This window comes from Sus scrofa, chromosome 3 (assembly GCF_000003025.6).
Source record: "Sus scrofa isolate TJ Tabasco breed Duroc chromosome 3, Sscrofa11.1, whole genome shotgun sequence".
NCBI lineage: Eukaryota > Metazoa > Chordata > Mammalia > Artiodactyla > Suidae > Sus > Sus scrofa.
In genome coordinates this window covers 45,442,057-45,468,238 of record NC_010445.4, presented here as the reverse complement: position 1 = coordinate 45,468,238, position 26,182 = coordinate 45,442,057, and the positions used below count along the sequence as shown (strand labels likewise).

Below are 26,182 nucleotides of genomic sequence, written 5' to 3'. Positions count from 1 at the left end.
GGGAGCGGCCCAAGAAATAGCAAAAAGGCAAAAAAAAAAAATAAATAAATAAAAATAAATAAATAAAAAGAGAGGGGAGGAGTTAACATATGTCCTCTCCTCTGACATAACCCCACCTTTTACATATGACCTTGCAGGTCTTCTTTACTCACTACAGGTGGACTAAAGGCATGAGCATATTTACGTTTTGGAGGATAGACTGTAGAGATAGGTCCTTACCCTTAAGAGGTTTTTAGTCCTGTTGGAAAAGCAAAGCGTAGATCTAAAAGGATCCTGTGCCAGTGTGGGGGCCTTGGGAGGATGCTGTCACGTGACTGACAAAGGCTGCCACGGCCACCATGTTGAAGTTAGAACCCATTCTAACCTGGCCTGCTGGGTGCAGGAAGAGGACACCCTACATTAAGAGAAGTGGAGACATTCCCATTGTGGCCCAGCAGATTAAGAACCCAACTAGTTGCTTTTCTATGGAAAGGTTCATTTATGGAAAAAATAAAGATCATTAAAAAAAAAAAAAAGAACCCAACTAGTATCTGTGAGGATATGGGTGCAATCCCTGGCCTTGATCAGTGGGTTAAGGATCCGGCATTGCCGAGAGCTGCCTTGTAGGTCCAGATGTAGCTCGAACCTGGTGTTGCTGTGGCTGTGCTGTAGGCCAGCAGCTGCAGCTCCAATTCTACTCCTAGTCTGGGAACTTCCATATGCCACAGGTGCGGCCCTAAAAAGAAAAAAAAAAAAAAAGAGAGAGAAGTGAATAGTTTTCCTCCATTCCTGGATCGTTGTTGATTTCTGGGCTTTGTTTTTGTTTTTGTTTTGGTCTTTTTGTCCTTTTAGGGCTGCACCCAAGGCATACGGAGGTTCCCAGGCTAGGGGTCTAATTGGAGCTGTAGCTGTCCGCCTACGCCACAGCCACAGCAACGCGGGATCCAAGCTGCGTCTGTGACCTACACCACAGATCATGGCAATGCTGAGTGAGGCCAGGGATTGAACCTGCAACTTCATTGTTCCTAGTCAGATTCGTTTCCACTGTGCCATGACGGGAACTCCTGGGCTTTGTTTTTATTTTTTTGGCTGCTTGCATGGCACGCAGAAGTTCTGAGGCCAGGGATTGATCCTGCACCACAGCAGCAACAAAACTGGATCCTTAACTGGCTGAACCACCAGGGGAACTCCTTCTGGGCTTTGTTTTTAAATAGAGACCCAGACAAATGGAGCCAGTCTGGAGATGATTCCCAGGACAATAAAGGGATGTGATACAATGATTTGCTAGGAACTGCTGGAGCATCTGGGGATGCTGAGCTGGGGAGAGAAGAGCTCGGGGCACAGAGGCATGACTGCAGCCTTCCAGTGGACTGGGGCTGTTGGAGGCAGCTGGGAAGATGGTTTGGACCAGATAACAGAGGGCCTTGCTAGAGATTCTGAATTTTATTCTGTGGCAATGGGGCACCAGTGATGGTATCTAAGGAAGGAAGTGAGATCTAGCTTGGGGTTCAGGGGACACCTTAGTTTGGACTGGAGAACACAGAGGAGGAGCGTGTTTAGGGAGGAATGTGTGAGTTTGTAGACACATCAGGCAAGAGTGCGGAGGCTCTGGGAGGCATCGGCTAAACCTGGGGAAGTAAGTTCCCTTGTGCAGGAAGAGGGAGCTTTGAGCAACTCTGGGCAAAGCTGACGTTTAAAGGATAAGCTGAAGGGCATGATGGACAATGCAAGATATAGATTAGAGAGGTGGGAGGAAATCCAGAAGGTCATAGCTTCGTGGAAGCCAAGAGAAGTGAATTTCGAGAAGGAGTGTTTGGTCAGTAATCACCCCCATTTGTTGAATGATACCGATTTTTTGAGGCCCAGATTTCACACTTATGATGCTAAGTGCTCTTCATACCTTATTTCTTTTCATTCTTACAGGGCTTCCACAAGGGAGGCAGCAGTATTGCTATTCTGTAGATAAAGGACTTGGGACCAATGTGTAGGTTCTCGTGAGACACACGTGAAACAGGCTGGATTTGAGTTCCAGCTCTGGCCTTGTGAACTGCATGAACTCATAACTTGTATTTACTTGGTTTCTCTGCTTTAAATGAAATATGATGGGCCAATCTCTGTGGATATCGATGGGATTCCATGAGCTATTGTTTTATTGTAAGCAAAACCCTTCATTCAGTGCCCAACATGCAGAAGTGCCTCCATAGACTCTAGGGTGGTCATGATGCTTTCTGAGCATCACCCAGCTGGGGGTGATAGAGCTGAGATCTGAGCTGAGGTCTGTATGGGACCACAGCCTGTACCAGCCTTCAACCAAGGGAGGTGCTATGGGAGCAGAGTTTGAATGGGTGGAGGCATGATGTCTTAGAGGTAGGAGTGACCTGAGCATGCCTGAGCTCATCTCTGAGGGGAGAGAGGAAGTATAAAGGGGGAGATTAATGCTGCCAGGGAGGGGGAGGTTGATTGGTGGGAAGATCACAGGGAGACTTATGACATGACATTAAAACACAGGTGGAAGGATGACCCTGAAACAAAAGCAGATGTTTCTTCCTTGGAGACAGAAGGAAGGACAGAAAGTCTGAAGAGAGGAGGAGACAGAGAGGACTTTTCAAGCGGGGTGAGGGAGTTGAGGGCATTCTAACAGGTGACTTCTCTTCTCTCAGGAATGCAATGCTAGGATAGGGGGCAGGAGGGAGGGTGGAAACCTTGGAGGAGGCTGGGTCTCCATAGCCAGCCAAGGCCAGAGGGTGGGGAGGAGATAGGCAAGGAAGACAAGGGCCTGTAACCCATCCTGAGCATGTGCTGTGGCCCACCCCATAGTTATGGCAGCACCAAGCAGTGGGATGGTTTAGTTTGTACCTGGGGCAGATGGTTGGGTTGGCCCAGGCTTGGAAATTCACCAATGGGCTGGTGGAAGGATAAAGGAGAGCAGTAAGAGGACAGCCGCTGGGAAGGTGTGACTTAGGGGAGCCCAGGAGATGTAGGTGGGGGAAGGAACACTGTAGTTTAGGGGGAAACTTCCCTCCTTCCGCTGGGATTGAATACCACAGTAAGGTTAGGCATCTGTATGGAAAACTTTATGAAAGGAGCAGCTATCATACTTCATCAGCTGGATTTTACCCAAACTGCCACCTCAAGTGTAATCCGTTACAGCCAAGCTCTCAAGACACCTGGTCTCACTGTCCTGTGGCCCAGCACTAGGGTCAGCATTTCTGTAACGAGCCCTGCTGCCCTTCATTGAAGAGTGGTTTTAGAAATCACGGTTGGGAGTTCCCATTGTGGCTCAGTGGTAACAAACCTGAGTAGTATCCATGAGGACGCAGGTTCTATCCCTGGCATCACTCAGTGGGTTAAGGATCCAGCATTGCCGTGAGCTGTGGTGTAGGTCGCAGACATGGCTTGGATCCTGTGTTGCTGTGGCTGTGGTGTAGGCCAGCAGCTGCAGTTCTGCTTTAACCCCTAGTCTGAGAACTTCCATATGCCATAGGTGTGGCCCTAAAAAGACAAAACAAAACAAAACAAAAAAAAAAAAAAGAAAGAAAGAAAAAAAAAAAGGAAATCATGATTGGGGTACTAGATGTTTTTGTTGCTACTGGAGTGAACCTTGGTCTTCTCAGTTGATGGAACAAGGCAATACCTGTTTCTACATTAACCTGTGTGTACACAGATCTCTGTAATTATGAAGTAGGTATCCCTTTGTATCTGTATCAAGTCAAACTTGAGTTCATACTGATGTGTCAACACTAATTCATTACCATACAGATTATTCTAGACTTCTCCTCTTGCTTGTCTATAACCTCCTGCCCCAATAGTGAGAAACTCGGCTCCAGCCACCTGCCATCCACTTACTTAACTGTTCAGTTCCAGTATTGGTGTTTAGTGGCTTCAGAATGAATACATATCCTCATGGGCAACAACGTTGTCATCTAGAGTTCAGTACGTGAATTCAGTTCATTTTGCTTTTACTCTTACAGTCTACACTTAGCTCTAGGTTACTTAGTTCAGTTCTTTTATACCTTACCTCCTGCAATGAGGTTTCATGCATTTGCGGTATTTAGAGTCTTTTTTCAAATCTGCATTCCATTCTGGGATCCACTCAACTTTTAAATACTTTTTATTCCCTGCACCCATGGCATATGGATGTTCCCAGGCTAGAGATTGCATCGGAGCTGTAGCTACCAGCCTATGTCACAGCCACAGCAATACCAGATCCAAGCCACATCTGCGACCTACACACAGCTCATGGCAACGCCGGATCCTTAACCCACTGAGTGAGGCCAGGGATTGAACCTACATCCTCATGGATACTAGTCAGATTCGTTTCTGCTGAGCCAAGATGGGAATTCCCTCAAATTTTTTAACAAATTTCAGTATACTTAGTTTTTCTTTTAAGGATTGTGCTTTTGGTGTCTTCTCTAAAACCCATTACAAATTCAAAGTCAGATAGATTCCCATCCCCCCCCATGTTTTCTTGCAATACTTTTATGGTTTTACAATTTACATTTAGGTTTGTGACCCATTTTAAGTTAGTTCTGTTCATTGTGTAAGGTTTTTGTCTAGGTCCACCCCACCCCCTTTTTGACATATGGATGTCCAACTGTTCCAGCACCATTTGCCAAAAAAACTAACTTTTCTCAGTTGAATTGCGTTTACAGCTTGACTGTATTTTTGTGGGACTATTTCTGGCCCTCTGTTCAAAATTGGATAGTGTGAGTCCCTCAACTTTGTAAGTGTTGTTTTGGCTGTTCTAGGTCCTTTGCCTATTCATAAAAATTTCAGAATCAGTTTATCAATATCTATAAAGTAACTTGGTACGAATTCATTTGTGATTGCATTGGGATCCCAAGAACTGGCATAATAATAATATTGAGTCTTCTTAATACAGGAACATGAGTCTTCCAAATACATATCCCTCTATTTATTTGTATCTTCTTTTTATGTTCATATTTTACATCTTTTTTTCCCCTCTGTTTTGGATAATTTATATTGACCTGTCTTCAAGCTCACTGACTCTTTCCTTTGGCATCTCTATTCTGATTTTAAGCCTGTTCAGTTAATCTTCAGATATTTTCCATACGAAAAAATTCATTTACTTCTTGTTTTTATCTTCTGTTTCTCTGCTGAGATTGCCTATCTCTTCATTAAGTAGAGAAAACTTTCCTTGGCCCCATGAAGTAAGGTAATAATATCTGCTTGCAAGCGCCTATCTGATTGTTTCAACATCTGGACCATTCCAGAGCAGATATTTATTGATAGTCTATTCTCTTGGGAATAGGGCACATTTTCCTGGTTCTTCATAAAATGAGTAATTTTGGACTATATCCTGGACATTGTGAATATTATGTTTTGAAGACTGAATGTTGATCGTTTATTTTAGCAGGCAGTTAACCTGGTTAGACTCAAGACCTAACCTTGAGCTTTTTCTCATCTTCTGTGGGTTCAAATCTAAGTGCAGTTCTTTAAGCCTTTGCTGCACTGCTTTGTCCCATGCATCCTGGCTCACTGGTCAGCCTGAGAATCATCCAGAATTCATGTACAAAGTCAGGGGAACACCTTCTTCTACTCTTGCCCCCCTTGGAATTCCTCCACACACTCTTGCGACCATTGTTGCCTTTGCTTCTTTGCCTAGTTCCTCCAGCTAGCAAGACAACAGGATTTTTGTCTGAACTTTAGCCACCCATGCTGTCCTGCTCCTCAACCATGGCCTGCTTTCAGGGCAAAACCCAGTAAAACAATAACTACTAACACCTAGGAAATTCATCCTGTGCCAGTTGCTACTTCAGATTTTTACCCTCCTCTCTAATCCGTCTGATTGTTTTTACTCTCCAGAATTCTCAGTATTGCTTTTGTGTTTTTCCCAGAGTTTATAGCTGTTGTCTATGGGAGGGGCAGTCTAGAGAGGCTCACACAGTCATATTAGAAGTGAATTTCCACTTGCTTTTTTCACCCAACACTAATTCTCACAGTTCTTTCCAAAGCAGTATATAGCAAATTTCCTTGATCTTTTTTTTTTCTTTCTTCATTTTAGGGCTGCACCTGTGGCATATGGAAGTTCTGAGGCTAGGGGTTGAGTCAGAGCTGCAGCTGCAGGCTTATGCCACAGCCACAACAATGCTGAATCCTTAACCCACTGAGTGAGGCCAGGGCTTGGACTTGCATCCTTAAGGACACCATGGTGGGTTCTTGACCCACCAAGTGACAATAGGAACTTCTCTTCAATCTTTTAAATTATGCATTGTAGTCTACTCTAACCAGACCCTTCTTAGTGGATATTTATGTTGTTTATAAAGTTTTTCATTTAGAGACAGTGCTGCGTCAAATGTCCTTACTGTTATGCATGAATTTGAGGTCTTGGTGGAGAAATGTCTTGGGCACTAAGCCACAGTGGAGGTTTTTCTTAGAATCCTGAAAAAATTCATTTCTTTCCTTTTTTTTTTTTTTGGACAGGTATTGTAGCAATTTTTTTATTGTAATCAGTTGTTATTTCCCCAATACATTTTTTTCTACTGCACAGCATGGTGATGCAGTTACACATACATGTATACATTGTTTTTTCTCACATTATCATGCTCCATCATAAGTGACTAGACATAGTTCCCAGGGCTACATAGCAGGATCTCATTGCTAATCCATTCCAAAGGAAATAGTCTGCATCTATTAATCCCAATCCATCCATCCCACTCCCCATCCATCCTACTCCCTCCCCTTCCCCCTTGGCAACCACAGGTCTATTCACCAAGTCCATGATTTTCTTTTCTGTGGAAAGGTTCATTTGTGCCATATATTAGAATCCAGATATAAGTGATATCATATGGTATTTGTCTTTCTTTTTCTGACTTACTTCACTCAGTATGAGAGTCTCTAGTTCCATCTATGTTGCTGCAAATGGCATTATTTCATTCTTTTTTATGGCTAAGTAGTATTCCATTGTGTATATATACCACATCTTCCGAATCCAATCATCTGTCGATGGACATTTGGGTTGTTTCCATGTCTTGGCTATTGTGAATAAAGCTGCAATGAACATGTGGGTGCATGTGTCTATTTTAAGGAAAGTCTTGTCCAGGTATATGCCCAAGAGTGAGATTTCTGGGTCGTATGGTAGTTCTATGTATAGTTTTCTGAGGTACCTCCATACTGTTTTCCATAGTGGTTATACCAGCTTACATTCCCACTAACAATGTAGGAGGGTTCCCTTTTCTCCACACCCCCTCTGCCATCTGTTATTTGTGGACTTATTAATGATGGCCATTCTGACTGGTGTGAGGTGGTATCTCATGGTAGTTTTGATTTGCATTTCTCTGATAATCAGAGATGTTGAACATTTTTTCATGTGCTTGTTGGCCATCTGTATATCTTCTTTGGAGAAATGTCTCTTCAGGTCTTTTGCCCATTTTTCAATTGGGTTGTTGGCTTTTTTGCTGTTGAGTCATTTCTTTCATTTTGCTGTGACTTCTTCTTCCTTCTGTGGTTGACTGAAGACCTAGGCCATGTTTCTGGGCATAACCAGTGGCAGGAAGGTATGCAGGATTGGAGAGAGAATGAGGCATGCTGAACATTCTGGAAGTCTTAGAGATTGCTTCAGAGTGGCTGGCTGAGAGGAGTTAGCATAAGTCTGATGCACGAGAACAGAGATAGTCCTTGCAACCACTAAAATCCCCACAAAACTGGAGGATATTTTGTTTAATTGCACATTTCCAAATTGGTTGCTTATCAACAAAGAATGAAAGGCACCTTCAGACAAAAATATAGCATATTAAAGGAAATCTTTCTATCTTTGCTTCTCTTATGCAAGGCCAAGATGAACCTTGCAGAAACATCACTGTGTTTACCTTGGTCACACACCTTCAGCATCTCCCCATTGTCTCCAGGATCATGTTCCCAATGTTTAGCATCTTACTCAAGACCCTCAGTATGGGATGATGCTTGGGGCTGCAGCAGCCATTTTGTGACCGTGAGGCAACAAGCACAAAAGTGAGAAGCCAGTTGCTAAAAATGGACCTATAGGGCCTGGTTCCTAAGGATATTGCTGAGTAGCTAAACCGACATCAGCATCTACCCACCTTTAGACTACTTATTATCAAAAATAAATTCTCATTCTTTTAACCTAAAAAAAAAGACCCTCAATACTGCAGTCCAGATATCCCCAGGCATTCCGTCACTTTCTAGCTGTGTGACCTTAGGCAAGGTAGTGTTCTCTCTGAATCTCATCTCCCTATCCCCAAATGGGAAGAGTAAATGCTTCCTTCTCAGAGTTTTTGTGAGGCTTAGATGTAGTGACATTAATGCTGCACTTGACACTATATTTGACCTGCAGAAAGTGCTTTGTACACGCCACCGAGAGGTGTACTACTGCCCAAACTTCCTGCCTGATTCAGTCCTTACTGCTAAGCCATTACTGATGCTGAGGTCCCTATGTGATGGTCACCCTTGTCCTCATACCTATATGATCCTGCCTGTCCCTGGAGGCCCAGCCTAAGCCCCAGCTCCTCTGAAGATTTCTTGATCAGCTCCTTTCACAGCAGGATCACCTGCCTGTGAACTCATGGAGCCTGACATTTAACACAGTGGGGAGTGAAGCTGCTTTCTTGACTTATGTTGCATTCTCTGAGCTCAGGGACCCTGTCCTGTGCCTCCTTATGCCCTCCCCAGTGTCTTGCACACAAGGAGATTGGCATAGACATTGATTATGGAGTTGGAACCCTGTATCTCACATGCATGAAACAGGCAGTTTCCACAAATAGAGAAATCTAACATTTATACCTTGGTCATTTGTGGCCATTGCACCATAGCAAACCATGGTCATACTGCTGTTAGCAATGTGCCGGAGTCAAGTCTGAAGACATCCAAGCTTTATTCTGAGTTTTGGGAAAGCTGTTTTGTTCTTTTCTTTCTTGTGATTAGGATCTTTGGTGCACAGTTAATCCGTCACTTCTTCTCCAGCTGTTGGAAAAGCACTGCCCTCCCCCCTGCTCCCCACAAGTCAGGCACTCTGCTCAGATGCAGCTCTCTCACCATGGTGAACGGGCCGAAGGTTCTTGGCTGCTGTGTGGCTGCACCAGAACACCGAGGCCACTGGGACAGCTGTTCCAGTGGCTGCTGAGTCAAGGGGGCAAGTACAGATTTCATGTGATTTAATGTGCACAGACAACTGCAGAACCACATTAAAGGAAAGCAACGAAGGAAATACAAAACCCATCACTGCAATAAATGTTCACTGAGCTCCTGCTGTGCATCTAGCCCTGGATGAGGCTTGGGACAGAAGATGGACGTCCTCCCCCCCACTCACTGAGTGCTTGCAGGATGGCAGCAAGACATCTGGACGCAAATCACAACCCCCCACATGCAAAGTGGAAATAGCTGGAAGAGGGGCTGGTGGAAGCCTGGGTGGGGCAGAGAAGCCTCCCAGGAGATGTGATGGCTGAGGGGCTTTATAGGATGAATAGGAATTTGGAAGGTGACTGAGGAGATAAGAGCACTGAGGGGATAGGATGGGATGCGAGAGGGAGTAGTGTGCACTGTGTTTGAGAGGCCGGGGATGATTTGATGTACGGGTGGGAGTGAAAGGGGCAGAGTGGTTGAAGAGGGAGCTGCAAGGCAGGTGAGGTGGCTGTAGAGTCTTGGCTTCATCACATGGCCTCTGGGGTCCCTCAGGGGTGTTCCGCAGGCTCGGCATTGTGACCAGCTCTGAGTTTCCAGCTGGAGAAAAGTAATGCCTTAAGAAGTTCCTGCTGTGCTTCCTGTGAGGGAGGGGGACACCTTCCAGGAGGTGGCAATGGGATTAATGGCAAGGGGCTAGGTCCAGGGCAACTTAGCTGCAGACTGTGGCTGACCCTAGAGGGTGGTTGGGCGGGTGAGCTGAGAAGGGGTGGGGAGAGTCACCTGTTTCACTTTTTTATGTGGTTGTAACCTTGTGGAAATGCCTATCACAATGTTCTGCCTTCATATTACATCCCAAGCTTGAGTATTTCCCCCTGTGTTTGATACTTGTTAGATTTTCTTATTTAGTGACTCTGCCCTTTGTGCTCAATATTACAGCTTTTTACTTGCTGAAGTCTTCACACTCCACCCCTACCCCAAGTTTGGAGTGCCAGTGCACTAGTCTACCCAGCATCCACTTTGGCACGCGAGTTTGTGTCCTTGGGTTGAAGTGGTGAGCACTGGTCCCAAGCCTCACTGGTAGCCCTGGGGAGCACTGTGTCACTTCACTTGATTACTCCTTGGGAGTTTGGTTTTTCTATTCAGAGGACGAGAAGGCCCCTTGGAGAACTGTCCTGGAAATATGGAGAAAATTCAGAAGATTTCTTCTGTCACCTTGATGAGGCAGTGAGGGGTCAGAGCAATGCTTGTAAATGAGCAAAGATATTTTTGCTCCAGTGTCTTTTGTGTCTTTTCTTCTCTGCATCACAATGACCACACAGTCACACTTCAGTAGGGCTCTCTTGGCCCTGTTGAATCTTTGTCCCCCTCTGCTGGGTGTGTGTGGAGTGTTTCAGTCACTGCTTCTGTCACATCTATCAAGTTAGACAAATTCCCTCCCTTCCCATCAAGTCCAAAGTCAACAACTTTAGATGATACTGACCTAAAAATTCAAAGCAGGAACTGGAACCTTTATGAGAATTTACTGGGGTAGAGGTGAAAGACTTATTTCCCAGAGGTGTGTCCTCATTCTTTTATTTCTTGAAACTTTATTTCAAATTTTTGTCCTTTTTATTCAGTGTGAATTTGAATGGAGGTGCAACATAATTTAATGATATCTCCCTCCTAAAGCATTCATGTTTAAGGCTAAGAGAGCATCTTAAGAAAAAAATTGCATTCAAGTATGCAAAATTACATAGTTCATAGTATTTTGCAATGTAATTGTTTTCCATGTTTTTCTCTTATTAGATCTCTGAAAATTACCAATTAAAACATGCTTATGTTAAAGCATTCACGTCACACACTAGAGAAGAGCATAAAATGCTGGAGAGTGAAAACCCTTTTCTATCCCATCCACCTCCCATCCAACAATTTGATATTTAGTCTTCCAGACTTCCTTCCTAATAATTACATGTATAGCTATTCAATATCAAATGTCCTCAATATCAAATATCCCTTCAACATGTATTATGTATTATACACATCTACATTGTGCCTGCAATTTTCTTTCTTCTTTTTTTTTTTTTTTTTGCTTGAACATGTTGTGTCACTTTTCACAGTGGATCTACTGTACTATTTTTTTAAACAGCTGTGATTGTGTTTTATGTATACTTTGTCAGTGGGCTTGGGTTTTCATTCATTTTATGTGTTTTTAAAAAACTAGACGGAAGAGTTCCCATTGTGGCTCAGCTGGTTAAGAACCTGACATAGGAGTTCCTGTCGTGGCTCAGTGGTTAATGAATCTGACTAGGAACCATGAGGTTGTGGGTTCAATCCCTGGCCTTGCTCAGTGGGTTAAGGATCTGGCATTGCCATGAGCTGTGGTGTAGGTTGCAGACGGGGCTTGGATCCCATGTTGCTGTGGCTGTGGTGTAGACCAGCGGCTACAGCTCCAGTTAGACCCATAGCCTGGGAACCTCCATATTCTGCAGGAGCAGCCCTAGAAATGGCAAAAAGACAAAAAGACAAAAAAAAAAAAAAAAAAAACCTGACGTAGAGGAGTTTCTATTGTGGACTAGTATCCATGAGGTTGCAGGTTCAATCCCTGGCCTCACTCAGAGGGCTAAGGATCTGATGTTGCTGTGAGCTGTGATATAGGTCGCAGACATGGCTGGGATCCCACATAGCTGTGGCTGTAGCATAGGCTGGTGGCTAAAGCTCTCTTTCAACCCCTAGGCTGGGAACATCCATATGCTGCAGGTACAGCCCTAAAAAGACAAAGACAAAAAAAAAAAAAAAAAACCACACAAAAAAACAACAAAAACCAACCAACCAACCAACCAACCAACCAACCAAAAAAAACCTGACATAGTATCTGTGAGGATGTGGGTTCAATCCCTGGCCTTGCTAAGTAGGTTAAGAATATGGTGTTGCTGAAAGCTGTGGTGTAGGCCTAATATGTGGCTTGGCTCTGGCATTGCTGTGGCTGTGGCCTGCAGCTGTAGTTCTGATTTGATCCCTAGCCTGGGAAGTTTCATATGCTGCAGGTTCGGCCCTAAAAAGAAAAAAAAAAATCAAACACTAGACAGGTGAAGATATAGGGGATTATTAAAAGGAGGATAAGTGCTTTTTAATAATCACTTGACAAAATTCAGCATCCATTTATAAAAACTGTTAGAAAAAATAGGAATAGATGGAAGCTTTCTTAACTTGATAAAGAACATCCACCAAAAAACCCTATAGCTAACATATAAATCATGGTAAATGACTACATACTTTCCTCCTAAAATTGGGAACGAGGCAAGGCTGTCTGCTTTCACTATTCTTACTCCACATAGTGCTGGGACTTCCAGCTGCTGCAATAAGGCAAGAAGAGAAAAGAAAAGAAGAGGTATGTAGATGAGAAAAGAAGAAATAAATCTGACACTATTTGTAGATGACAATTGTATAGAAAGCCCAAGGAACCTACAAAAAAGAAAAACCCTCTTAAAACTAATAAGCGAAGTTAACAGGTTACAGGATACAAGATAAACATAGAAAAGTCAATTGTGTTTCTGTATATTAATAAGAAGTATGTGGACACCAAAATAATTTACAATTGCTCCAAAAAAAAAGACAGAAATTCCTGAGAGTAAGTCTAATGATCATATATAGAAATTGTATGATGAAAATTATACAATGGTAGTGAAAGAAATGAAAGAAGAGCTAAATAAATGGAGTCACACACCACATTGTGGAATACTACTCAGCAATGAAAAGGAGTGAACTATTGGTACCTGCAGCCACTTGGATGAATCTCCAGAGAATTATGCTGAACAAAAAGAGCTAACCCCAAAGGGTTACATACCATGGGCTTCCATTTATATTACATTCTTGAAATGACAAAATTACAGGAATGGAGAATAGCATGATGGATGCCAGGGGCTAAACGGGAATGCTTATGGGAGGAAAATGGATGCATATATAAAAGGGCAACACAAGGGATCATTCTGGTGACAGAAAGGTTCTGTAGCTGGCCTATGCTGATGTCAGTATAATGTGTCCTTGCATTCTAGTTCTGCAAGATTCACCATTGGAGGAAATTGACCAAAGGATACATAGGGCTTCTCTCTCTTTCTCTATATAATCTCTGATACTTGTATGTGAATTTACAACTAGCTCATAATAAAGAGCTTACCTTAAAAAATGTATTGTCTCTCTTTTAACAGTGGATCTACTGCACTCCTTTAAATAGCTTCTGTCATTATTTCATGTAGCGCCTCATTTTAGGTCATATCCCGTATGCTTGGGTGGAGGGATTTTTGTTCATTTGTTTTGTGAATTTTTTTTTTTTGGTTAAGAATTTGATAGAGGAAAAAGTAGGGAAGAGCTAGAGGGAAGAAAAGTGTTTTTCTTTCTTTGAAACAAATTCCTTAAGAGTATCTTTGTGTCAGAGTACCCTTGTGGTGCAGCAGGTTAAAGATCCTGTGTTGTGTCTGCAGCGACTGCTGTGGCACAGGTTCAATCCCTGGCCTGAGAACTTCCACAAGCTGGGTATGGTAAAAAAAAAAAAAAAAAAAAAAAAAAGGATCTTTGTGTCTTATATTAAAAAGAGATTCCCTTTCCTGGGTTTTTAACTCTTGACTCAGATAAGGGTCTGGGGGTCAGAGTGGGTCATGAGCTGTGGTGGGGTCTCTAAGCTGCAGTGACAGACTATGAAGGCCTTTCATTTTCTTGTATTTAATGGGCCAAAATCCACCAGAGAAATGCCTTAAAATACTTTTGTTATTGACTGCATGTGAGGGCGTCACCTATTTTTTCCCCTTTTCTTCTCTTCAGCCTCTTCCTCTACCCCCCTGCCCCGCCCACCAACATTGACTTAATAATCAAGCTTTCACTTAAGTAATATTAAGTAATATTTGCCGCTGAAAGTTCCAAAGTTTTCTGGGTTAGTTGTTCTGTGACGTATGCTGCACCCAGAATCCACATCCATTGTCACACCGATCTCCTTACAGGGAAGTTAGGTTTTCTAGGTAAAGAGTGAGTGGTTTCTTCAGATTATCAAATACCCAAGCATTCATATCAAGAGGAGCAAAGAAACCGAAATCCACAATGATTTTGTTTGAAACCTAAAACCTAAAACCTAAAAAAAAAAAAAAAAAAAATACGGTCACCAATGAGCTGTGTCAGAGGAACTTCCCTAGAGTAAATTCAGCAGTCCCTGAAGCTGTTGGGCAGCCTTGTTTATCCAGCTCTGGGTACTGGCTGCTCAAAGATGAGTCACCAGGCTCTGGTGTACACCCACGCACTCACTGTGCTGTGACACAAGGGGACAGACCACAGACCACTCAATGACAGTGACAAGGATGACAGCTGGCCTCCTGGAGTCCTCAGCATGGCCGGGCCCTGAGATCTCCCATCCCCTCATCTCTGGGGGAAGGGGCTGCAATTACTGTTGGCTCCCTGGTGAGGATGATACCAAGGTTGGGTAGTTGCGGGGGTGTGGGGATGGGAATGGGGTAGGTTGGGGGTGTGGTCCCTAACCCGAAGTTCAGGTGGCTGGGTCCCTGAAATACGCGTGGCAGAAGGGGGCCCAGGTGCTGTGGCTGGGGGGGGGGACAGCAACTCAAGATTCACAGATGGTTTTAATTTGAGCGAATAGGGGGACAAAGCGAGTCCTTGTGAAAACTCATCTCCATGCTTTCCAAGCAGAGCTGTTTAGCTTTTAGTCTAAAAAGACGGTGCCTGGCTCAGGTTCCTGGGGGCAGCAGGGAGGAACCGTGGCATAACTGGTTTTACCTTTTCAGTCGTTTGGGTCTTCCAGACTGAAAAACAACTTGTTTTCTTAGGTTGGTTAAACAACCGCCGCCTACGTTTCAAGGTTTGTTCAATGTTAATTTCCATTGATTTAGCAACTTGTCTTTTAAATCAGGTTTGGAAAGTTTCAGATCTGAATTACCAGGTTTCTGACCAGTCAGGGAAGAGCCTAAACGTTATACATATCCCCTCTTTTCCTAAACTTGTGTCTTTTTCTTTAGCATTTTAAATTCTTTAAAAAAAAAATTAAGGGCCCAAGGAAATAAGCTCACTAATGAAAAATATGTTGTTGGGAGTTTCCTGCTGGCTTAGTGGGTTAAGGGTCCAGTGTTGTGGCTACTGTAGCTCTGGGTACAGCTGTGGCTCGAGTTTGATCTTCAGCCCAGGAACTTCTACATATCACAGGAGAGGGCCCCCCCCCCCACCAGTGTTGTTTTTCTTCTTTCTGTTTTTCTGCCTTTCTTGCTGTCTCCTCCCTCTTTTGATGGGAATGACAGAGAGGGGTGGGGGCAGGGCTGCAGCCTGTTGAGCCTTGCCCTTGACCTCCACAAGGCCGGCCCTGTACTTGCTTGTGGACAGCATGCAGTGAATCTCAGCAGGGTGCAGACACCTGTCCCTGCCTCGTGGGTGATCACCTGTGAGCACCAAGAGGCCTCATCTCCCCTAACATGGCCCCAGGCCTGCCAACCATCCTGAGCATCCCTGAAGCTGAGTGTAGGACATTGACATGATGTTTAGAGAACATAAAGTGAAAATAGTTTAAATAGTTTTACCATGAGCCGTCAAATCATCATCCCCATCATAGTCACTAAGAGTTTATCTGTGCCAAGCCGGTTGCTAAGTTCTTTCTGTACATTATCTCATTTAGAACTTCCCAGACTTGACCCTTGAAGGACTGGCTATCTACCCTGCACTTCCCCAGAGTTTCTGATTCTCTGCTTCTGGGTTAGGACATGAGAATTTGCATTTCTCACTAGTTCCCAGGAGATGCTGCTGTTGCTGCTCCTCATCTTTGAGGTCTCAGTTAATCTGCCTAAAACAACCCTCTGACATAGATAGCATTCTCCCCATTTTACAATGAGGAAACAGGCAAGAAAAACTGGGGGGCTTGAATGCAAACCTCACTGCTACTGACTCTGAGCATTGGTGAGTCCAGCATGGTTACTTTTTCAGAGGATGTAAGCAAGTGCCTTAGAGAGCACTAGATGGACATTCACAGCGGCAGACTGCTGGGTTGTGGTGTGCATGGTGGAGTTTGAGAGGCAGGAAGATCTGGGGTGATGCCTGGAGGAGGCCCAGCCCTGGAAGGTGCTGAAGTGTAGGAAAGGGAGCAAAGAGGCACACAGAACATGAAGGCTTTCCCCCAATTCATCGCAGACTCGTTACTTCAGATGGGAAGCTTTGAGAACCTGAGGAGCGGCTTGCCTGGAGGACAGGTATAAGGCAAGGCTGCTGAGGTCCCCTGACCACATTCCACCAACTTGTTTTGTTTGGCTCGCCTAGGATTTGAAAAACAGTCAAATCAGTTTAAAATGGGGGCGTTTGCATAATAAAACTCTCGGTTCCCAGCTTTTCTTGAGGAATGGGGCACGCTGGTGCCTGTGTGGGGGTTGACTGCTTAAGGGGGCAAAGCTCCTGGTCACAGCCCCGGCCAGCATGCCTCCCCGGGTCTAGAACGTTCTGAACTCACACATGGAGCCCCACTCACCAGCTGGGTGACTTGGAGGCTGGCCCTAACCGGGCCTTTTCTCCTCACCTGCCCCCGGCAGCCTTGTGTGTGTGACGGCACATAGTGAACTTGAAGCACAGTGGACACCAGTTTCAAGAAACAGATTCCCAGCCACACAGGGGCCCTTGGTCCAGCGGGCATGACGGAAGAGGTGCTTGGTGACAATCCTCATACATGGAAGGGAGGTTCCCTGCTGCCTCCTAGGACAGTGCCAGCCATTTCTTTCCTTTAACTTTTTTTTTTTTTTTTCGATCTTTCTAGGGCCACACCCATGGCATATGGAGGTTCCCAGGCTAGGGGTTGAATCGGAGCTGTAGTCACCAGCCTACACCACAGCCACAGCAATGCAGGACCCGAGCTGTGTCTGCGACCTACACCACAGCCCACAGCAACACCAGATCCTTAACCCACTGAGTAAGGCCAGGGATGGAACCTGCATCCTCATGAGTACTAGTCGGGTTTGTTACTGCTAATGTAATTCCTTCTTTAACATTTTTTAAAAAATTGATTTTAAAAATGTGTTTTCTAAAATTATGATTATTTTACAAGATCCGTGCTGTCCACGTGGTGCTTTATAGGGCATATTCGGCTACAGCTGGCGCACTTCTGGGTGTTTTATGGCAAATTATTCTCAGATTACCCTTTAATGCAGGAAGGCCTGCCAGTTGTCTGAGCTTCTTGGGTCATATAGAAAACCCTCCAACTTGATACAAAACAGCTGCCTCAGTCAGCTGGTCCAAAAAAGGAGCATTTTAAGGCCAAAGCAGAAGGAAAAAGGTTTCTGCAACTGGTGGAGTTTTTGGGAAGAAAAAGTTAAATTACTCTTTCCTTGCCACTAAAAGGTGATTGAATTTTGTTATTAACAAACTGTGGAAATCTAAAAAGTACTCTGAGTGGGAGTTTGTTAAGTGCTTTCTGGCAATACTTACAGTATGTCCTGGGGGACTGTTCTCCAGGGAGGCTGGCTGCACAAAACTCCGCTGACCTCTGTGGCCCTGGGCCTCAGCCAGGGCTGGGCCGGGGTCAGGGGGCCAACCCCTGGGCCTCCCTCCTCTCTCTCCCCAGGGTCCCTGCTGAGACCAGCCACAAAAGGGTCAATTGTCTGAGGCCTCCCTTTGTCTCAGGGACTCTGTGGGCCTCTCCAAATGCCAAAGTGTCTCTGTGCATGTGGGTGAAGGCGTGCATGCATGACTGTAGGAATGTATATCGTGTGTATACATGCACATGTGCTGGGGAATGCAAAGACTGTGTAAGTGTGTGCATGTGTGCACACACCCGGGTACACATGCTTATTTGTGCATGCACGCACATGCACACATACCTGTGCATGCACACACATGTGGATGTGTCTGTGTGCAAAAGTGTGTGCATGTGTGTGCATGCATATGGGTGGGTTGGCTGTGAAGGTCTGCATTCATGTATGTGCATGCCCAGGCAGTGGTGAGACTTGCTTAAAGCATTTTTGAGAAGCATCTCTGAGAAGGCTCACGGAGGCCTGGTGGGCTGACGGATGTTACTAAGGCCAAGGAAGAAAAGTACGCCTGGCTCGTCTCTCAGCAGATGGCACAGCAACCTTCATGTGGTGTTCACTATGGTACAGAAACCTCAGAGAAGTTTCTGCCTCTCCTGCCTTCTTGAGGGTCAGATAATATGTAGGAGCATTGGGAGGAGGAAGAGTCAGAAGGAGGCTCCCTACACAGCTCACCGGCCTGGTTTGCCTGCTCCAGCATGGGGATTCATGGCAAGGCCCCCAAGAACTCCCTACACTGTTCTGTCACCTTCTTAGGGCTGCCTACTAGGACCCAGACTTCTGTGTGGAGCATAAGGCAGGTTTCCAGAATGACTGTGCCAGGCCGCGTTCCCATCCGCCCCAACAGCTAGTTCCCAAAGGCTCTGGGGCCTTTATATATAGGGTCCCATCATCCTGTTCCCCAGCACATCCTGAGAGGCCTGCAGGATTCTGTGGCTGGTCCATATGATTCCAAAGTTCACACTCTTCCTTAGTGGAGGTGTCCTTTTAAAAATGACTATAAAATGTATTTGATTCAGAAGCCAGGAAAAGAAAGCCCAATAAAAAATCCTTAATTGAAATTCACCTCTCTGAAGGATTTATCTCCCAGCTCCTTTAACCAGCACAGCTGCCAGGTAACAACATCTACTTTTTTCTTATTCTTGTCCCTTCCCTCGTCCATTTCCTCTTCCTACTCTAGCAAGGGCTTATCTTTCAACTGGGGAAAAGCCTCCAATTGAACCATACTCCAAAACTTATCAAAATATTCATTCAGTAAAATTATCTTACAATGAGCCTAAACCGCCAGCCAGAACTTTCTTAACCCCAGGAAATGCGACATTCCCTGGCAGGTGACATTTGTAAATTGTTCTTCCTGACCTTTTTTGGCCGCAGTTCCTACTTTTATTTCATTCCTCAATTTCCTCCTTGTTCTTTAAATTCTTGATTGTCCCTGAAGTATCTTCGTCTTCTGTGTGTTGAAGACTCAAAGAGAATGTACTTCTGGATTAGCTGAGATAGATCCTTGAATCCATTCAGGCGAGGGGGATCCACAATCAACTTGTTACAGATTTTGTGCCTTCACTTTTAGATAAGCTTTTGGTAAAATTCAGCCTCTTTGCACCATGTTGGTTCTGTACGTCAGGTGCATGCATTGTTAACAACTGGCTGAGTGGTTCTGGAGCTGAGTATTCACACAGCGCCTGGGGGCTTCCATAGTACCCTTGGCTGAACAGAGAGGCCTGGGGCTTTCTAAGCTCAAAGATTTTACTTTTCCTAACTCTTCCTCCCCTTGGCTCTTCCCTGCTCTCCCCCCTCCCACTGCCTCAGGGAGCTCTTGCAGCACCCAGGACAGCACCACAAATGTCACCTCCCCACCCCTACCTCCACGGAGGCTGACATCAAGGGAATTGGCAGGTGTGTATCTGGAGGTGATAAGGTGCAACTTAGTAGACTTTTCCCCAGAAATGATATTGGAGATGATGCTTGGTTTTTAACTGCCATTAATATTCTTAAACTGGCCATAATTCAGCCACAAATGGGTTAATGAGACTTACACAGGCTTTGTTGGGGCTGATTGTTGTGTTTTGCATGATGAAATACTTTCAAAGTTCCAAAAATTAAATTTAAAAGTAAACATAAAATTTTGGAATGTGATGACATTTTTATCGATGGGGTATTGCCTGTAAATCATGGTAGTAATTATTTATAGTTTTTCTTATCGGTCAGGCAGGATGTACACACATGGGCATATATACAGATGTTAACATGTTGATAGAAAAAATGCCTCATCCTTAGATTGAGCCTATGAGAACATAATTACCTGGCCCATTTTGCAGTTGTGAACACTGAAGCTCTGAGTGTTTGAATTACTTGCTGATGCCTGTCCAGTTAGTTAGCAGTTGAGGGTGGCTGGCCCGACTCTTCTGTAATCCACCACTGGCCTTGCATGAACTAGCTGAGGCCCATGCCATAGGATTTGACCCTGAGCTGTGCTTGAGAGGTTTCCACGACACCCTCACGTGGTAAAGAGGAAATCTCAGTGTCACCTTGTGGCCACGCATGCAGTCGTGTGTACTTTCTCTTGATGTCACTTGTGCATCACAGGTGTGATTTCCTTGCTGTTCTCAGAGCTGCAGCCTGCTGGCCTTAAGCTGCCAGGCTCAGTGTTCAGTGTATGGTGTTTCCCCCAGGGAGGCTCTGGCCCAGGTGGTCAGTATCCCTGGCGTGGGGGTAGCAAGGGGTCTGCTCCCAGGACCTGTGCTCTCCTAATGCAGCCTCAGAGTCTGCCATGCTCTGCAGTTCCATCCTTCCACGGCTTTGTCTCTGGGCAGAAAGAGCCCTATTTTGCTCATGGAAACAGAGAGTAGAATGGTGGTTGCCGGGGGCTGCAGGGTGGGGCTCAGTGGGGAGGTGTTGCTCAAGGGGTACTTTCAGTTATAAGATGAATAAGGCTCTAATGTACAGTGTGCTGACTGTAGGTAACCATACAGTACTATATTATATAGTTGAAAGTTGCTAAGAGAGCAATTCTTAAGTGTTCTCACCAAAAAAGGTAACTCTGTGAGTTGAGGAAGGTGTTAAAGGTGTTAATTAACCTGATAATGCGTGGTAACTGGCAGTGCATATGTGCACGTGTCAAGTCATCACATCTGTACACGTCAGACAACTTCATCTGTCAATTATATCTCAATAAAAAATGAAAAATAAACATTAAAATATTTTAAAAAGAAAAAAACCCCCTATTTTGGAAATCTTTCCTGATGAGAGACACCTTCTATCTAATCCACAATGGGATATTGTAGCCTCTTTAAGACTCTTTCTAACATACAGTTTTCCTTTAGGAACTAAGTTGAAACGAAGAGCTGCTGTTAAAGCATGTTATTTATGAAGTATCAGAAGGGGGGCACATTTTAAGAAATGTTTAAAAAACTGGCCACGTTAAGTCAGTTTTCTTGCGAATCTAGCATATTCTTGATATTATCTAATACGGATCCTTTCTCTTTTTAATTGCAGCTTGGGTTGACGATAGCCATTCGCTATAGCCACAGGTAAGGTTACATTTTTTTTCTTTTTCTTTTAAGGAATATCCTTACTCATGTATAGCCTCCGGTTTGCTTGTGACCACAGGTTTTTGAGCCTAATTTTGGAGCTGCTCTGCCCACAGTGTCAATGTCACAGCAATTAGATGAACTTGTTTTAGTTGGTGAGTAGTAATAACTATTTGGAGGAATACAATTTTTCTGTAAAAATGGTGGTAGGTGGCCCATTTCTTTTAAAACTCAAGATGTAATTCTCTCAGGCAGGGGCACAAGTGATTTCTGGTAATGGACTCTGCCCAGGAGTGGACACCAGAGGCGGGAAAGTCCTGGAGCTTAAGGAGGTGAGGCCAGGCAAACAGAAAGCCAGGCGAGGGCTTGTGAATGAAGCCCCTGCCCCTCCATGAGGGGCCCCCACTCCTGTCTTGGCTCCACCTGAGAATGGATGAAAACCACTCTTTTTGTTTTGTTCCATGATTTCTGCCTTTGCCTCAGTTTGCATCATGTTTATGAAAAATGCTTGTTTCTCATGCTAGCGTTATTAACCTTTCTCCTGTGCACATATCAAAATGTGTTAAGGTACTGAATTAGTTAAGATCCAGCTCCATGGAGGGGCAATAAACAAATTCCTTCTATCCCAACACACACTATGCTCATGGCCTCCCCAAGGTGCCACCCACCAGTGATGGGCTTCAGCTCACCTTCCTGGGGTACGCAGAGCATGGGGCTTGGGACCTCTGGGCAACTCTCCGCAGCAAACCTTAGATACCTGATTTCAAAATGAGACTGCCTTCTAAAAACACTTATAACAAGCGGGATGCCAGGTTTACACTTAAATGTGAATTGGGCAGTGAAGTAGGCAATCACTGAGACCCTGGGGAGCTGTGTTGCGAGCTGCTTAGGTTGAAGCAGGAAGAGGGTGGCAGTGGATTCGAACCTGTAGGAACTAGGGTGTGGGAGGAAAAGTGTTCAGGTTGTGCATTATGGATGCCCTGGGAGGAAAGCAGCTTCAGAGAAGCTCATGATGGCTTTTTGCTCTGGGGGTCATCGGTGTGTCTGATGCTTGCACAGGGTGAGGCACAGTGTCTGCAGAAACATGCTCTTCCCTGGGGAGCACAGTCATGTGGCTGCAGTGATGATGCACAAACACTTTACACTTAGGAGCTGGGTGTGGACTGTGAACCCTGAACTCTAGTGCTGGCTGGAGGCTGGATGGCTGTGTGTGTGTGTGTGTGTGTGTGTGTGTGTGTGTGTGTGTGTGTGTGGAGCAGGGAGTGTGTTGGACTTGTTCTCTTTGGAACTTTCAAGTGCTTCTTTCTAGAATGCTCTAAATGTGGTCTGTTCTATTCTAGCATGAAGTGTCTGTGTGTAAGAGAAAGAGGGATGGGTGGAAGAGAAAGAGAAGGAGAAGGAGAGGGAGAGAGAGAGAGTTTACTATTTCTTTTCCTTTGGTGACATTTTCCCCACATCTGGGTCCTGCACATGGAGATAAGCAGCTGCCTGTTTTTGCATGAGAGCTAAAGGTGCCTCTTCCCTTGGAGAGTTAAGTTCTTACTCTTGTCCAGAGGACAAAATAGGCTCTTTCTTGCCACAATGATGGTCACTCTGCTGTGGCTCCATGGAGAGTTCCTGCTTGTGCAGAAACTCAGAGTCTGTGTGGAGCTTGAGAGGACAGCCTAGTTAATATGTTGTCAGGCTCAGGGCTTGTGCACAATGGTCAGCCTTTTTGGACCAGGGGCTAAGGTAAGACACTGGTGCAGGGCAGACTGTGGAGGTCCTGGCTGGAGGGTGCCTTCACCCCTGCACTCGTCTTGGACCCAGGCCTGTATATGTGAAGATCCCTGGTTTCCCACCTGCGGCCATAGAGTGTCTGGCACCATCCTGTGTTGTCACCAGCCCTGCATGGGGTTGGCAAGGAATCTTCTCTGGGCTGAACATGTTCTTAATTTGGGAAGGGTAAAGGTCATTTTACCCTTTCCTGGCTGAGACTTAGATATGCCTCCCTGTGACAGAGTCCAAGCCTGTACTGCCGTCCTCACCACAGACCAATAAATTGAGAGAGCAGTTGTTGGGGCAAGGAAGAGCAAATTTATGTGGACAGCCGAGCAGACAGCAAAGATTGTGGACTAATGTCCCAAAGAACCATCTCACCAGAGTCAAAATTCAGGTTTCTTTTATACTAAGATGGGAGAGAGTGCAGCTGGTTGTTGCAAACTTCTTGGTGCTGGAATCCTTTGTTCTTGCAGCTGCCCATGTAGATCCGGGCGCAGTGTTCCTATAAACCTCCAAGGAGACAAATGTTATTTTCTGTTCTGCAACTTTTTATCTCTATGTGAATGGGAAGGTATTATACCTTAAAGGTCAGAGCCTTGAGAATGGGCTTTCCTGTATGGGCAACATTTTTTAGGGATTAACTCATAGCAAAAGCAATAACACACAAAGTTTAAAGTAAAAGAAAGAGCTTCGATAAGGAGTCAGATTTGTTTTTTGCTAGCACATCCTGCTGGCTGGCGTTGCGGCTGGCAGGTGTGCCATGGAAGGAAACACTTGGCTTTTTCCTTTGTTCTCCTTTCCCCAGAGCAGACACCTTGCTGAAGAAATGTGGTTGGTAGAGAGAGGTTATGAGGCTGAGTGAAAAGCTGGGTTCTCTGAGCCATGGCTGTACAGGAGCTAAGGAGAGGAGCTCTGTTGTGATGAAGGGAAAGAAGGTTGTTGGGGCAGTAAACAATAGTTGATTTTAGAGAGGGCAGAGCTTTGGATTTGCTCATCTTGTGACCACATTTACAGAATCTGTCCCAGTTCCTATGGCCACCTAGTGTCACTGAGCTACCTTTTATCACACTCATGCCTTATGTGGGTCAGAGTCTGGAAGGGCAGTGAAGGTGGCTTGTCTCTGCTTCACAGGGTCTGGAGCCTGTGCTGGAGGACTTAAGGGCTGGGGACAGAGTCATATGAAGGCTGACTCCCTCGTGTGTCTGATGGGTGAGTCTGGCTCGTGGCTGGGGGCCTCTGTTCTTCTCCACTTGGGCTGGCTTGGGCTTCCTTACAGTATGGTGGTTGGCTTTCTCTGAGTGAGTGTCCCGGCGAGAGAAGCATGTGGAAACTGTCTCCTTTCCGTGGTCCAGTCTGGGAAATCACAGAGGATCCCTTCCTACCTTGTTCTATTGGTTGGTGCAGTCACAAGCCCCCACTTGTGTTCAGAAGAAGGGAACGGAGACCCTACCTCTCAGTTGAATGAGCATCAGTCACATTGTAAAAGACCATGAGAGGTGGCAGGGCTTCGTGTGGCTATTGGAAAATGCAATCTGCCAGAGCCCAGCTGGACATTGGAGTATTTATTTAGAGCACTTGTGAAAAGAAATGTAAGACTCTGTCCTTGCTATAAGGTGCTTCCTTAGTGGGGTGTACATTGAGTATGTGTGAAGGAGATAAGGACAGACACAGCTCTCATAGGAGGAGGTCAGCCAATCAAAGGAGGCTTCTTATAGGAAGCAGACCTTAAACCATTCTCATTCCACTAAAGTGGGAGAGTGGGAGGAGGTCCAGCTGGCTCAGGCAGATGCCTCAGCAGGACCTCAGAGCACAGGTCCCTGGAAACACAGCCTTTCAGTGACTGTTTTGAAGAGAGGCAGAGTTCAGGGAGGGTGTGGAAAGCAGGTTCAGCCTTCCTTCTGTAGCCCTTGTAGTTCAGTTAACCCTAAGCTTAGAAGCCACCCCTCAAAACAAAGGCCCTGCTCAGGCTGGATGGCAGGCAAGCTGGAAGCCTAGCAGCTGCCTTTCTACAGGAGCATCTGTCTTCAGGGTCTGGCACTGCTCACCAAGCAGCCTAGTGCCATGCTCCTCCTGGCCAGGCCACTGCTGTACTCTCACAGGGGACATCCTGGCAAATGGAGCTGCCCCTGTGCTGTGTTTCCAGGGATGTTTGCCTCCAGGCAGTCTTGTCTCCTCTCATGGCTCTGGGCTGTTAAGTTCAGAGCAGGGAGTCGTGGATACTTACATAAATGCAACAAAAAGTAAAGAAAAATCTAAACAAGTGACACAGGGAGGTAATGAGATGGAAGAGAAGGAAAACAAAGATACCTACTGAGAGACATTTTTGCCAGCTTTGGGAGCCTTTGCCGTCTGCCTTGGGGGTTGGGGACCCCGGAGTGCGGGGTAGCCCAGCAAAACCCATATTCAGCAAGGCTGCTTGTAGCACCTGTGTGTTCCCTGCATAGGAGTCTGAAGGCTTTAGGAGCAGAGAGAATGATTAGTGTTACCAGAGGGGAAAGTGCAGTAGGGAGGGATAAATTAGGAGTTTGGAATTAACACACATGCGCACACACTCACACACACACACATGCTATATACACACACACACATACATCCATGCACACTATACTATATATTAAAAAAATATATGTATATACTATATATACACACTATACTATGTATAAAATATACATATATACTATATATAAAATAGGTAAACAATAAGGACCTACTATATAGCACAGGGAACTCTCATTGCGAAGAATAGACACACACACACATACACTTATGTGTATATGTATGTGATATACACACATATATGAATATATATGTGTATAAATGTATGTTTAGCTAAATCACTTTTCTGTACATTTGAACCTAACACAACATTGTAAAAAATAACTATACTTCAATAATTTTAAAAAAGTGATTACATAATAAATTCATTGAATAATAAAAAATAAATAAAAAATAAAAGTTTGAAAAAAAATAAAACTATCGTATAATCCAGTAAAAAAAAAGTAATTGCCACAACCCAGGGATGACATGGAGACTGTTTTTTTTGGCTTGGCTGGGCCCCTAACAAAATGTCTAACTAAAGGTCCAGTTTACACACCCCACTGACACAAGCCAAGCGGGGGAAAGGTCCTGGGGAGCATTCGACCTGTCCATGTACCAACATCTTAAAATAAGGAAGGCATGCCCAGAGGTTGTGTTTTGCAGAAATGATTTCTGAAATAGAGGGGATTCTGACTTAAAAATTCCAGGAAGTACAACAGCAGCTTCTTCAGTTGTGGTGAAGGA

At 44.9% G+C, this 26,182-nt stretch overlaps 1 protein-coding gene across 4 annotated transcripts in view; it reads left to right on the top strand.

Annotated features, from left to right (window-relative positions):
- Positions 1-26,182, top strand: part of ACOXL (acyl-CoA oxidase like) — a 360,188-nt gene that overhangs the window by 94,824 nt on the left and 239,182 nt on the right. For all 4 annotated transcript variants that reach the window (XM_021087042.1, XM_021087044.1, XM_021087045.1 and 1 more), the window contains exon 10: positions 21,105-21,139. In XM_021087042.1, coding sequence (XP_020942701.1) covers positions 21,105-21,139 — 35 coding nt within the window. The remainder of the gene's footprint in view (positions 1-21,104; positions 21,140-26,182) is intronic.